Below are 15,000 nucleotides of genomic sequence, written 5' to 3'. Positions count from 1 at the left end.
CGCTCGTCCGCTTTGTTGCCCTCTGCGGACGTACAGAGCGCCAGTCCGATGGCTCTCTCTCTCCGTTCCTCGAACGTTGTTAACCATGTATGTTTAATGCTTCGCTGACAGCAGACGAGCCCCCCAAAAGAGTAGGGTGGTGTTCCAATTCGAAAATACTCCAGACTCTCTCTCTCTCCCTTTTGCTCTCTTTCTCTCGGTGAATTGCTTGCTTGCATGACGAACCATTCGATGGTTTGAGGCTCCCGCAATGATGAAGATCAGTTGTGCTGAAGGATTCGTCGTGTTTGCTGGTGGTCCGCGTCTGAAGCATCCGCGCCTTTAAAGTAGCCAGTATTCGGTGCCTTGCTACCCTGTGTGTAGAACGAACAAGTTAACGGAACTCACTTCTAGCTAGAAACGAGAAACAGTGTAGTCGATGGTTCGTCGTTTCTGCTAAAGTTACACAATTAATCGTTGGAGCTGACACCTCGCTAGGTACGAAAGGGAGCTATCGGTTCGGAGTCCTTTTTGTGAAACAGTGACCTCTACCTCTACGGACTCTGTGGGATCGTAGGTGTCTCCTAGATCCTTTTTTCATGGCACAGTTTAAGAAACTCACGAACAGTCTCGAGGCGGTTCGGGAGTGCGAGGTCAGCAACTGGTGTGCCTGTGATGTTAATGTGTCTGCTGTGGATAGATTTTGAGTAGAAGGAACGTAGGGGACTGGGAATGCCTGATATGGCGCCGACGATGACGACGACGACGGCGGCGACAATGACGATGGTGACGATATCGAAATAAGGGAAACAACCATCGCCACTGGGGCTCAATTCGGGCGGAACAAACAAAGGAAGGTGTGCCCCTCGGTATGCCGACAGCGGATGTGCGCCAAACGACCAAATCATGTACGGTGGCGGCGGTGATGAGGGTGTTTTTGACATCCCTCTTCACTGTAACATGCACTCGCACTTGCTCACTCTCTCTCTCTCTCTATCTCCCTCCCTCAGTCATCCGCACCATATTCCACGCCCTTATACTCGTCTGGTTGGCTTCCAAACTGAATCACTATTAACGAGTAAGGTGTGTAAGGTCTGGTAGTTCAGTTCAGCAACATGAATCTGGTCCATTGAAGACCAAGCCCCTCTGTCATGGCTGGAGGTGGAAGTAATGTTTATGGCTGGGTGAATTGAACTCTGTATCACGCTTGGAATGGCAGCTGTGAACCCTTACACAAGCAACGAACGCGTTACTCGTGATAAGTGCAGCGTGAATGAGCACCAGCATCACTAAACCCTCCAGTGGGGAGCATAGAGAAAGCGAATCATACTGCCCCACGAGTGTGTTATATCAACTTAACTCAGTCCGCCCCTACGGCTGTTAAGCGATGAGTTTGTATAATCGCCAATGAAAAATTCATTTGCGTTTTTTTTTTTTGGTTTGGTTTGGAGACGCCACCGTCGCTGCCACGCCACATTCCACACCCAATGCGTATCGAAGCGTGATAATAAAAAGCGTGCACTACATGCGATACGTATGCTCTGCTCACTCCGTGTGTTACTGTGGAATGCAGAGCTTAGGTATCCACAGCGAGCGAACCGATGTGGCATAGCCGAACCATTTCAGCGAGCCGTCGCTCTCGGAGCTTTCCACGCTTTCCAGGCGCGTATCTTGTCCTTGACCTAGAATGTCCTGGGACACGATTGTCCTGGTGCCACTAGTTTCGGCTGCAGCATTCGGTCCCGATCTCAGCCGAACGCACTCCGTACTCCTCCGTTGTCAGGAAAGACAGCGTATGGTGCATTTTTTCGCCAATAAACGCGATATGTTGTTGTGATGATATGTTTTTGGTATGTTTGGCCCTGATGGTAGAGAGTTGGGAGGAAATTAATGTCGAAATGAAGGTGTGCAAGATTTCCATTTGTTGTATGGAAAGGTTCCGTGAAAAACGTGAAGTTATTCATAAGCGTCTCGGCAATATGATATCCGACAGGTTTGAATTATCAGTGTAGAGCATGTGATCATCACGAAAAACACCCATAAGTGAGAGTGAAGGTGAACAAATTTAAAATTGCAGACATGGGAGAAGCGATTCAACGAGGTCAACGATTCATGGAAGCAATTTTCCAGAAATATTCCTTTAGCTGGGAGTGTTTCCCTCTTTCTCTATTTCTTTACACATGTTCTTTATGCTATAAATACATCGATTTATAATTAGATTCTTTCCACCGTCATGCATTTGCAGTCAGTCGTGACACCCCGTCACACACACGGTTGGATAGAGACGCTGCTTCTCCAGCGAGTAGAGGATAGCCGAGCGTGCAAAGCATGTCCGACACGGAGGAAGATTCGACCTGCTCCGACAGTTGCTGGCCCATCAACGAGGATTGGCTGATGGAGGTGCTGAAGAAGCATCACGAAGTTCGCTCGGGAATCAGCATTAGTGAGTTTAAGGTTCGTCAGGGATGTCAGGATGGTGTGAATAACCTGAGTGACATATTGGCCGTCTCGGTGGTGTACGAGTTCGCCAAGGACGGTGATGATGGTGGCGTGCGACAGAGCCTGGACATTGTGATAAAATTACTGCCACAGGATCCCTTCAGTCGGTACTTTGTAACCGAAGCACAGTTCGATCTACGAGAAATCAAATTCTATACCAGCGTAAGTAGTGGACTATCGAGGAACATGAAGCTCGATAGTTGACGTACACTTACATAGCATGGTCTCTGCCGTTTGTCCATCTTACAGATTCTGCCCGACCTGATGGCCTTTCAGGAGCAATACTTTCCCAAAGAGCAGGGTAACGGGATGGTTGTGTCGGTGCCAACCTGCTTCTATACCCAATATGCACCGGGCTGCGGCGGATCCGCCCAGCTGTCACTAGCAAGCCCGGATGCACCGGAAAGCATTCTGGTGCTAGAGGATATGCGATCACTTGGCTTCAAGGGAGCAAACTTTACCGCGGGCCTTACACTCGGCCAAACCGAGGCAGCCATACGTGCAATTGTCACCATCCATGCTCTTTCCCTCGGACTGAAGATCAAGCGGAAGGTTGATCTGAACGAAAAGTATCCGGTAAGTATAAATTGGAAAACCAAATAAAACGATCAATCCGCATCGTTAATGAATACACGATTGTTTCTTCTAGTTCCTCTTTCAAACCACCCGGGCAACGGAGAGCTATCAGCAGCTGGTGGAACAGGGTATGCCTCAACTGACCAAGTTCCTCGAGCGTACGCCCGGCTACACCAACGAGCTGAAGGCGCTCACAAAAATTCGCCCGAAAACCAAGCAGTTGATCGAGACGTTGCTGCAACCGATCGAACCGATGGGACTGATCACACACACCGATTTTTGGTGTAACAATTTACTGTTCCGCAGCGAGAGCGACCGTACCGACAGCTGCACCATACTCGACTGGCAGATGGTGACTTACAGTCGACCAACGAACGATCTTGCACTGCTCCTGATATCATCCATTCCGTCTAGCACCCGGCGTCAGCATACGGATCGGTTGCTCGATCTCTACTACGGTGCACTCAAATCCTACTGCCTTAAGATGGACGTCGACATCGAGGCCGATCTGGGCTACAGCCGGAACAAGATGGACTGCGAGTATCGGCAGTCGCTGCTGCTAGCACTACTACTGTGCATCGGTTCGGTCGACATCGCCATCGGGAATGCGGCCGCCGAGCAGCGGTTGCTGGACGTGCTGCGAGATTTTAATGAGGAAGGCATTCTAGGTCTTGAAGGCTGTGTCGCGTAAAAGGAACCCGGGCGAGCGGGAGTCAGTGTTTGAATCATCGCTTTTTGCATCCATCCAAAGTCCATCCAAAACATTCACTTAATTCGAGACGCTCTAAAGGCGAACTAACACGCAAAAGAAATGTGGTTTAATTTCGGCTCCAAACGCTCTGATGACAGTTATCCGCAGCTGGTAGCAGATTTTGGATACAACTGGCTTTGGAAGAGCGTATTGTTAGACATAGGTAACATTCGATATAATTCGTACGGTTTATGCGCACAGAAAATCATTACGATCATTAAAGCAGGGTAGTAGGGTGCCGGTTGTACTGCTTTTGAAGCGTACACAACAGTGTCAGGGTGGAGAAGCTTTTCAAAATGAAACATTTTCCGCTAAAGCAATTAAAAATGTTTGAATAAAGTGTTGATTACAAAACAATAATTGCAGCCAAAGCTGACGATTCGAAATGAACCGTTTAGTAGAGTGATGGGCTCCATATTATAAATAGAGACTTTCTTGTTACTTAACCGACACACCAATCGAACAGTGATCTTTTCCAGCGCCCTACTATTATAAAGACCCAGCGAATACTACTATTATAAAGACAGCGGCGTATGCGTATACTTCTCGACAGATTTCTGACTGAATTGGGTTAATCAGATTTGTCGTTTACGCGAATCTCTAGTGTTATGTGATAGTCGGTTTTCAATTCCTCGATATTGTGTTCGGTTTTAGTTATGAACGTAGCTCCGATCGAGCTAGCTGACTCTACACAGACACACATACACACTCACCGATGCAGTAACGCCTCCCAGGACGGCTAAGTTCCGTTTGTGTTTACCGGTAGCCTTATAGCGCGTGTGTATCTTACGACCAACCCATACCGGGATCCCTAAAAGAAAAAGAACAGACGCGGATATTATTATTCAAGCGAACCTTCCTCTTGCTCAGAAACTCTTTCATACTAACCAATTATCATCGCTGGGACGGCAATTCCGGCCACGAGAGCGATCCCGAGCGGTGCACCGACGAGTGTACCGAGCTGCCAGAGCAGCTTCTTCTTACGCGACCAGGGTTTCTTGCCCCAGAATGTACAACCGGACGGGCTGAGGTAATGCAGATCGCTGATCTCTTTCATACACAGCCAGCAAAATTCGGATCCACATATCGCACACACCATGTGATTGCAAGACCCATCGTCCATCTTCACGATCAGCACCTGACAGCGTGGGCAGGGTTTTATGTCATCTTCTATGTTGAGTGGTCGAGTGTTTGGTTCGTTATTTGTCGATGGCGTGAAAGAAAGAATGCGAAGTATTCAATTAGTAAAGGCCATCGTTGCTCGAACTCTCTTGCAATCAGAGGATTGGTAGGAAAGAGGTTATACACATCGGATGAGGAGAGTGTTAAGATTGACACACATTAGGAGCCCGTTAAGGTAATAGGAGTACCACGCCAGGGTTGGATATTGGGACGAAAGAGAGAAATCTTACTATGCTGTGAGCTTTTTCTTATACTACCGGACGGGGCGCGCGTGGGACTTTGGCGCGAAGCGCGGGCCGCATCGCAGGTCTGATCCGGATGCCACTCGGCCTTGCAGTGATAGCAGAACTGCACATCGCAGCCGGGCCGCTGACAACAGATGCGCGGACAGGAGGCACACCCGCTAGCGATGACGGCGTAGCTGCAGTCCGGTCCCGGACACCAACGCGAATCCGGATCGGCTAAAAGTACGCGCCGCACCATGAAGTCCTCATACTTGGTAATGGCAGCAGGGAACGCTTTCAGAAGCGCCTGAATGTCGGTCGGGTGCATCGAGTCGGAACACTGTGGGCACGAAATGTCTGTCCGGGATTCCGAAATCTCGATCATCAAGTAGTTCTCCAGGCAAGATCGGCAGGCATAGTGCTTGCAGTTTAACAATGCATAGAATTCTTCACCCGTCGGCACGGTATCGTAGCAGAGTGGACACTCGTCCGGACACTTGCCACCGACGGCGCCTGACCCGGCTGCGGTTGACGCGTTTGAGCCACCGCATGTTGAACTGCCGCCTTTGCTATGTAGACTGTGCGATGATTTGTGGCTGCTAGGCGTTAGTTTGGCGTTCGATGAGCCTCGATCCGTCAGGTTGCTGGGCGAGTTGGCCGAATGTTGTGACGATACGTCGGAATTGTGCTGTAACGGCGAAAGATAGATAAATAAAATATCAGATAAACTTCGGGACTATTTTTATAATTAACTTCGGAACCATTGCCTGAATACCGATCATCGAAACGAGACCCTTAGAAACAGTCTGAACACACAAGGCATTTATTTTTAGAAAAAGCCCACACTTACGACCTACCGCGAAGGCGTCCAGCATGAAGTTCGTCACGCCTTGGACGAATAAAAATAGACATCCAATATTTTTAACCATCCGGCTGCAACAAGTAAATCGAGGAAAATAAATCCAATGACCTTTAGCCATTCGACAGAAAGCTGACGGCAAAGCTGAAGAACTAGCTAAATGGATATAGTAAAGCCTTTTTTGGGTCATAAATAGACTTCAATCAATAGGCATTGAGAATTGATTGAAAGTTCATTTCACACAACACTAGCTCCTCCATCAACCGAGATTGTGGTGCTCGCCAATATGATCAGGCCAGTAACAAAGGAGACAATCGAAGCAGAATAGAATAACAAAAAGGCGACGTTTTATCTTATCATTGCGCTACCAACTACCGGCGGACTGATTGGCTTTGCTGGCCAGATTGATATGACCAAATGCACTCACCTTGTTAGCGGCATTGCCGGACGATCCAGTCTTATCGTGCTTTCCTCCTGCATTCGATCCGACACCTCCCGTGCCACCGTTTCCACCGGTGTTTCCGCCACCACCCTTTTCTGCATCACAGAGCCGCTGGCCGAGTGGGGGACTACCGCGGGCTGCCCGCGCACCTTGAAGCAGCAGGCGTCGTAGGGGAAAATCGAAGTTGAAGGAGTTGCGACTTGTGCGCCGCATTTTGCTTGTGACAGACGACAAAAATGTATACACAAGGATGATGGTAACTTCATTCAAACCAGGATCATCTTCTCGAACCGTTAGAGAGCTGAGACAACTGCCTTGATGCACCCTATTTCGCTACTAACTATAGGAACTTTGCCGGGAGCATTCACTGATACTGTTTCGTTACTTTTTTGTTTCCTTTCTGCTATCCTTATAGCAGCAGCAATCCTTCCTTTTTGCTATCTTTATCTGCGTCTCTCTGAATCAGGTCTACTACGAGAAACACGAAACGATCAAATTATTCAACATAACGTTTGATGAATTTGGTATGCCAAGGATGAATACCACACGCTACGTTAAACAAGCTAATCAATATTCCGATTCCTGTTAGCGGTTCACACTGCGTTCAATTCGATGCCACGTTGCGAGTAGGTGCGGATTGGCTTCCTTGATTTCCTTCCTTATCTGATGCCAGCATGAGTGTCATTTGTATTGCAAACTTGAATCATTAGACCACTTCAAAGCACTTTAATATTTTTAGCGGTTGCAATAATTGTTGCACAAAAGCAATCACTCCATTAGATGAGACCTGTAAAGAGAAGAATGGGAATGATAAGCATTAGTAAGATTGAACCTTAATTGGTTTGTGATTTTACATAAAAAAAGAATTAATTTTGAATGATTTTCGAGCAACACTGTGAACGATTTAACACGGTCATTAGTCAGTATTTCTTGGACATTTGCCCCTACTAAGGCTGCTTAGATCTGCTAATCGGAGCACCGGCAATAGAGCGACATAACAGCATTGAACAGCACTAATTAGATATGCATAACCTATCAGAGACCTTGGACTCGTTACCATTACGATCGCTAAACTCATTCTCGCAATCATTGATGGAATCGAACCTGCCGTACACCTTTCGTGTTTTGCCGTTGGTCATTACGTTACTTGATGGTTATTGATGTTTTCGAGAGGTTAGAGTAATATAAGAATTTAAAATGAAAAAAAAATCAGTTTAACACTGTTCCGTTAACATTCTACGAATAATTGGCAAACGATAAAAGTTAAATGCTTCCTTCTCTATCTTTACTTCATTTTCCCCCTAAACAGCCAATATGTCTATCCTTTTCTGCCCGTGAGTAGCTGTCTCGGGAAAAATAATGATCTCAATCATCCGACAAATGCAAAGCAGCATCGCCCGTTACCTCAACCGTAATAAACCGCCAATCATAACGGAAGGTATCCTTGAAAATGGCAATCCCCTCGCACACAGTTTCCAACCACCATAGACCGTAATCGAAGGCCCTCGAGATGCAACAACCGTGCGCTACAGGTGACGCCGCAGACACTGTTTTGCAGGAACCGTGCATGGCAATGTGACACTCTCGGTGATTGGCTACACCCACTGGCTTCGTGGTGTGCTTCTGTCGTCTAACGATAGCGCCAATCAATGTTGGAACCGACTAGAGCTAGAGAGTACCGCTCGGGCACACCGGTTTACAACAGCTCATGCAGGAGATGCAAAACGATGATGCATAGTCCGGTCGACGAATCGACGAATGCACGAACGACCTTAAAGTGCTGCCGGAGCAGCGAGGCGACACAAACCTGATGAATATTATCGTATCACGATCGACCTGCCGACCGCAGCACATTACTCATGCTATCCTGTGCTCCACCCCGTTCGACAGTTCTAGACATTCACATTAATAAAACAGCATAATTACTATCTATAGCTTTCGTCGAGAGCACAAGATTGAATTGGGGTTTCATTGCGCTACAGCTGAAATGACGTAAATTTAGAAACTTCATTTCCATTAACTTCAAAGGTTACTCTCGCTAGCAATTCGGAACACTGTTGACGCAAACGGATACATTGGTTGAATTGGAAAATTCAAATCAAATCCCAAGAAATGTGATTCATCAAACAACAATAATCGAGACACGTGCGACCGGCACTGATGACTTCGCCAGAACCCAGTCATCAACCTAGTTCGTCGTGATCATGGTGAGGGAATCCATGAAAGAAAATATGAATCCCAAAAACTTATCATTTGACGTCTTAATGATGAATGTGGTTTCGATGCTTTCCCGGCAAAATATCCAAACGGTTGGGTTGGTTACGTCTGTTAAACGTTGATTAAAAGCCTACACTACGCACACTTTTAAAGTAAAATAATTTCGAAACATTGTTTATAAGCATATCAAACAGTTTTACATGTATTTTGTTTAAATGTCTTCGTTACTCAAATGTCACTGTTGGGTGGATAATTATTTTACAAATTATCACTACGAAAGAAAATAATATTGGAATATTGTTTTCTAGACATTTGTCTGTGTTGATTGTAAGAAGGATATGATTCCGGAAGCATTTAGATAGATGCCGGCAATAGTTGGGGATTTTTAGTATTCCTGATGGTACACGTCGTTCTTCAAATGTTCAAGCGAACAAGACTCAGCCTATCAGCCACTCTATTGTATGAGGTGATCATAACGTAACCACAGCTATAGCCATTAACACGTGCATTTAGAAGCTGGCTGATGATGATTGTTATTGAAAAGTGAAGCGTCCTATCTTGGAGCTGCTGATGATAAGAACAGTACACTGCCAACCACCCACCAATCCGCCACTGAAAAGCTTCGTCGCAGAGTGCTGTTGTTGTAAATAAACCACAGCCGCACGGGTAACAATCAGAACTGGGCCAATCACGTTGTCACGTTGAATCCGCGAATCCTCTCATTGCCCGTACCTACCCAAGCAGCGAGCTGCGTGCCACTTACAGCGTATCGCCGTCTCTGACATCATTCAAAAGGCTCGAAAGAAGAGGGTTTGCATTATGGATTGGCCCGTGAACTGGATTAATATCATCGAAACAGATTACCACCACCCGGGACAACAAGCTGCGTTGGACGTCATTCGACCCGCCAATAAGCGATCGGGCGTCATTACGATTGAAATGCTATTGCCCAGGAGCCCAATACAATCGGAATGAGTATTAATCAGAGGCACAAATGTCTGTGTGCTATGCTGGAGAAATGCACTATGATGCGTGTGTCCTGGGAGGAAAAAATGATGTTTCATGTGATTCCACTTTTTCACGACGTGCACACTCCCCGGGCCATCGAACCGTGCCGGGTCGACTATTTGACGTCAATTTTGAAACAGCTGTTTCAGCCCGCTGTTTGCTGTGAAGACATCTGAACGTCAATCACGATTAACGGTGGGAGAATGTAAAGGGAAGGCACGGTAACTACCGAAAAATACCACCAAATGATAATGTCCGGGTCCGGTTTCAGGTCACGACGGCAGAGTGTCTCATGTTCTAATCAATTGCCCAATCAATCAATCAATCAGTCAGTACATACGGTGGTAGCAATGGCTGGCAAATGACCGACGAATACGTTTAGGGCCAGTGCCTCAATTGACCATGATAAGGTCGACGTGCATCGATACAGCGATACCCTCGCGCGGTGCGACAACAACCGACCTCGGGGGGCACGCACCCAGAACACCACCACCAAGCGGGACTGTCTGCATTTGCTACCGTCGATTAAGGTCGCTTGCGACGCTCCTTTTTGGCATGATCAAGACGGTGAACGTCTGAAGGTTACCCAGTACTTGAACTTGCATTCGCTTTGCATACTCATTAACACCGGCTGTTCGCGGTAGCGCGGCATTTAGAATGCCGTTGACAGCGTCGACTGACATGGGGCGTAAGTTTCACCAAATTTTAATGCCCATCATTAGTTGGATTGATTTGATTTTGTTTCGATAGAACTTTTGAACCTCAAAATCTGCCACTGCCATTCACGTGGATCTCTGCTCTCAAGCAGGATGTCAGGCCATTGCAAGATCGATTCTCCTATAACGACTGACGACCGCAACACGACAAACCACAGTTTATGCAAGCGTCGTATGACGCACCATCGCAGATGGAAGCTTGTTTCTTTGTTTTTCATCTTCTCCTTCGAGAAGTCTCTATATGCCGATAGGTACAAGGTGTGACGCTGTAAACCTCCCCACCTTCTCCACTTTGGCGTGGAGGGGGATCGTCAGATGACCGCGATCAGGTTTTTCACGCGCTGCCATCGCCACTCATCCGTGGCGCACCGAGTGAAGGTTAATCAAACGCGTTGCACCATCAACCGCGCCGGCGGTATGCGATCGATATACATACAAACCCCGCTGCTCGCGATCACGTACTCCCACCCGCTCGCAAACACACACACACACACACACACGTACACACAGACTGATCGCGGAATGACATCCGAACTCGCTCGGTGCGTGATACTAACTAGAAAAGGCGCCTCTCGCGAGTTCGCCAACGTCACGCTCACCTTGCGAGTGTGGCTGGCTGACCACAACCCACCCGGTGGATCCGGTGGTGGTGGTGGTGGTGACGGCAACGATGACGATGGTGGCCATTAGAACGACCAACTCGCACACTGATGCAACTGTTGACATCGGGCGACCATGGCTGGTGTCAAGTTGATCGCCATCCCCTTACGAGGAGCTACCCCTAGGAGAACACCCAAGGTTCGCGAGCGAGGAATGGCCCCCAAAAAACTCACCTCTGGCGGTGGGGTCTGGCTCTCTTCCGGTGAGGAAGGGCGCCACCTCGAACCTCGGGCACCAGAAATAGACATCAGCACACGTTTGTTGTTTTCAAGAACGAGCAGCAAAGCAGCAAAAGTAGATTGTTCTTCATAAGGACGGGGGGGCTGGCTCGAAAGGAAACGATCTTCTCACGCTCACACTCGCGTGCCACATGTTTTTTTTTCCTTGCAGTGGTACGACCCCCTACCACTCACTGGAAGTGACAGTGTGGTGATCGACCATACTGGCTGGCTGCTGACTGGCATGGATCGAAGGAGGCACGTATCACGATGACAACCTGCGGTGCACCGGAATGGCGTCCAATGACCAATATATCCAAGCGTGAAGACTCTCGCCTCTTGCTTATCCGGTTCCTTCTTCGTCTTCTTCTGTACCGCAGCACCGGACACGAAAGAAATCAAAAGTGAAAGACGTTTCACACAGGTGACCCCTCCACTAATCCCTTCGAACAGGGTGACACCGCACTGGCGCTACGGTATATGCTTGAGAGATGCAGCCTATTTGTACAAACACAACCTTCCCAGCAATACGACAAGGGATGCGTTTTCGCTGCATCATAGGCCATCAAACTGGTCACCGTACGCCACGGTTGAGCCCTGAAACCTCGGCAACAAAACATGTTACTACTGGCTGCCCAGCCTACTGGGAGTGCATGAGTGAAAGTACAAAAAAGAACCGGACAACATGTACCGGAGGGTGGTGCTCCCGGTGCAGCAAGTAGTACTCGCCTCTGCTGTCCTCGCCTACAGTTCGGTTCGCTCATATTCGCTTTCGATCGCTGGGTGCATTTCTCTTCGTTTGCTTATGGCGACACGGTTCGAAACTCCTTGGTACGGACGCAGGAAACGAACTTGCTTTGCTGCTGATTAGGAAATTTTGGCGACCGGCGGTGAAATCGCGAGGAGGTGAGCTCTTTCGAAATTTGAATCGCCCACATCCGAACTGAACAGAGCAGCAGTAGTAGCAGCAGCAGCAGTAGCAGCAAAACATAATTGATTGCCGTGATAGCGTGGCGGTCGTCCACAACAACAAGTGGGCCACAGCACGGCGTCGCGACACGCGCGTAATCAGCAGCGTTACGCGTGGCAACAATTCATACCATTCCGCAACAACACAGGTCCCTATCCCTGTAGTGTGTGTCTACTGGTGCACATCATCGTCATCATCATCATCATCATCATCATCATGAACGTGAATAGCCGGCATCGTCACCATCATCGTGTAATAATCGCGTCATAACGTTAAAGGCAGTTAAAACTGGACGGATTCAAGACCCATGAGACCACCACCACCAGGCGCGTGGTGGTAAGGTGTTTCATCGTGTCGCCCGCCGCTAACGCCTCCGCTGGGATGGGGAGGGTGGTGGTGGATGCCCCCCCACCATCATTACGATCCAGGGAGCGCACCGCATATGCGCTATTGGGTAGTAGCTGGAGTGTGAAAGGAGCGTAACGCGCGCTTAAGGAAGCGTAAAATTAAAAGGAGCTGCGCCGCTGCCGCTGCCACTTGCCGCCCATTACTGTTGTTTGCAGCAAGGCAAATAGAACGACAAAAAAATCGAAGCAAAAACTCTGGGGAAAAAACAGAAGAAAAACAAAACCGAACTCAAACAATACGCACCCCGGAGCGAGCGAGCACGGCTGATAATGTGTTTGTCATTTCGAGAATTCTCGTGCCGTCGTCGTCTTCGTTTGATGGCATTAAAATCAAAGAAATTATCTGCGTTCGTTTTGATTGATGGGCCTTTGTCTTTGGCTAGGCCCTCGCGACTCTCGCGGCCTTTGCTCGTCATCGTTTGGGACTCTACGACATCGTGTGACATCGATTTTAGCACAACAAGGGTTGTACATCAATCAAGGCTCGTAACAGAATTTAATTTGATTTGGATATTTAGTTTACATGTTTTCAGTATCCAATGTCCCACATCACCACCACCCCCCGGGTCGGATTAGTGCAAAAATCGACCTCACAATCCGGTCTGTGTTCCATCATACCCCCTCCCTTTGGTACAATCTTATGTCTCGGGCAAACAACAGTGAAACAGGGCGCGTTATGCATGTGATCAACCCGCTGCCCATCTATCGTCGACCCATTTTCCGATGCAAAGGCGAACGATGGATGGCTTTTCACCTCATCCACTGCACCCCCAAAAGCACCCCCCTTTCAAAATGTTAACAGATGTTTCGACCAAACGACCGACCGAAAACCTTTTTAACCACCCTGTTGCCATTTCTCTTCACCGTTCGACCACGATCAATCTGTGCGGGACTGGCCCCTCCTCGTTCGGGCCTCCATCTCGCTCTCTCTGTCGAAGGCCATTGAAGCCTCAATCTTCGTTCAACAGACGGTCAAAGGGAGGTCGTCGTCGTCATCGTCGTCGCTGTTGGGTGTTGCGTCTGGTGGTAAACCTTGCCTGACAGTTCCAAAACAACAGATTACATCACCATCCTTTCAACCCCTTTCGCGCCTCGGTCTTTGGTCCATTCGTAATGGGGTTCAGACCGTCCGAAACCGATTAGCTCTTGACTGGCTCGCTATTGCTGCTGCTGGATGTCGGGCGTTGATCGGACCACCATAGCGAAAGGTGCACTCTCGTCGCCATATTGCCCAGCCTGTTTTATGTTATTTTGTAAAACCGTTTTGTCGTTGGATCGATGTGACGAGATGCGTCGAAAAGAACATTGATCTATTGAATTCATATTGCTAAGCCAGAAAGAAGCCAGTAAGTTATGCAGCATCGTTAATAGATTTTCCAGTCAACATTAACGTACCAGCAGTCTCTCGTTCTTGCTCCACTGTACGGTTGCATGAACGGCACAAGATAAGGGGCCTACTGAACCACTTTTCCACGCTCACGGAGTACAATTCCATGCCAATCCGACCATGAAACGTACCGCCGCTCGCCGTACATAACTGCCAAGCAACTGGTTACATCCAGACAGAGAGACGGTCGCCAGAGGTAAGGAGAGGAAAATCGGAAAATCGGGAAAATTTTTGCGGCAGTAATATTATTGTACCCCAAATCATTGGCGCAATCGAAACCAATGGGCAGGCCCCGTGAGTGGCGGCGCCGAACGCGGAAAAGATTTCTCCGTGACCGCGGAGAATGCTGGGGCTGGTTCTGCTGCTGGGTAATTGATAAATTTTGCGAAACAAAATACCACGATAAGATAGTGAGAAGTGGGTTGGTGGACGAGACGCTGTTACGGTGAGTGCAGCAGTTAAATGCTTGCTGAACGCTTCATTTCCACAAACACATTCAGTTCGACATTCAGTGGCAGAGTGTTCCTTCGTTAAATCACTTCAACTATTGCACAACGATGGCCAGATACGGTTTTGAGGGTGATGAAAATGATCCGTCTGTGCCGCTCGGGGTTAGATGTGGCTAGATTTGGAAATTCTTCCACAAGAAATGATTCGTAGAAAGGCAACCTTGCTTGCGATATCCGATGAATGATCTGAGATCTTGAACTATTTAAGATAACGAGACAGCACTAAGTATAACGGCTATTTTCAGTGCATGCGAACGGGGACAACGTTTCGATGTATGAACATGTGATATACAAGTTCCGGGGGATGGTATAGGCAATGATACCCAATCACTCGTGATCTTGAGGGAGGTGCTTGACCGCACGGGTTGAAGGACATTTCTTCTGCAAGCGAAACCA

General features: G+C 48.1%; 3 protein-coding genes across 3 annotated transcripts in view; 1 reads left to right on the top strand and 2 right to left on the bottom strand.

The window, feature by feature from the left end:
* The window catches only part of LOC125949712 (E3 ubiquitin-protein ligase RNF19A-like), a 15,356-nt gene extending 4,442 nt beyond the window's left edge, over positions 1 to 10,914 (bottom strand). The window contains exons 1-5 of the mRNA XM_049677019.1: positions 10,894 to 10,914; positions 6,498 to 7,299; positions 5,218 to 5,899; positions 4,694 to 4,975; positions 4,519 to 4,616 (exon numbers count right to left, since the gene is read on the bottom strand). Of these exons, the coding sequence (XP_049532976.1) occupies positions 4,519 to 4,616; positions 4,694 to 4,975; positions 5,218 to 5,899; positions 6,498 to 6,725 (1,290 nt within the window). The 5' untranslated portion in view covers positions 6,726 to 7,299; positions 10,894 to 10,914. The remainder of the gene's footprint in view (positions 1 to 4,518; positions 4,617 to 4,693; positions 4,976 to 5,217; positions 5,900 to 6,497; positions 7,300 to 10,893) is intronic.
* LOC125949769 (26S proteasome non-ATPase regulatory subunit 8) overlaps positions 1 to 15,000 on the bottom strand; it is a 594,091-nt gene that overhangs the window by 162,640 nt on the left and 416,451 nt on the right. The window lies entirely within an intron of this gene.
* LOC125949749 (uncharacterized) lies at positions 216 to 4,081 on the top strand. The gene is made up of 4 exons (XM_049677074.1): positions 216 to 477; positions 2,225 to 2,640; positions 2,728 to 3,054; positions 3,128 to 4,081. The coding sequence occupies exons 2-4, from the start codon at positions 2,308 to 2,310 to the stop codon at positions 3,743 to 3,745; spliced, it is 1,278 nt and encodes a 425-aa protein (XP_049533031.1). The 5' UTR covers positions 216 to 477; positions 2,225 to 2,307; the 3' UTR covers positions 3,746 to 4,081.

The sequence above is a fragment of the Anopheles darlingi genome, chromosome 2, assembly GCF_943734745.1.
Source record: "Anopheles darlingi chromosome 2, idAnoDarlMG_H_01, whole genome shotgun sequence".
Taxonomy (NCBI): Eukaryota; Metazoa; Arthropoda; class Insecta; order Diptera; family Culicidae; genus Anopheles; species Anopheles darlingi.
The sequence above is the reverse complement of the archived record's forward strand: the minus strand, read 5'-3'. Positions and strand labels throughout refer to the sequence as shown.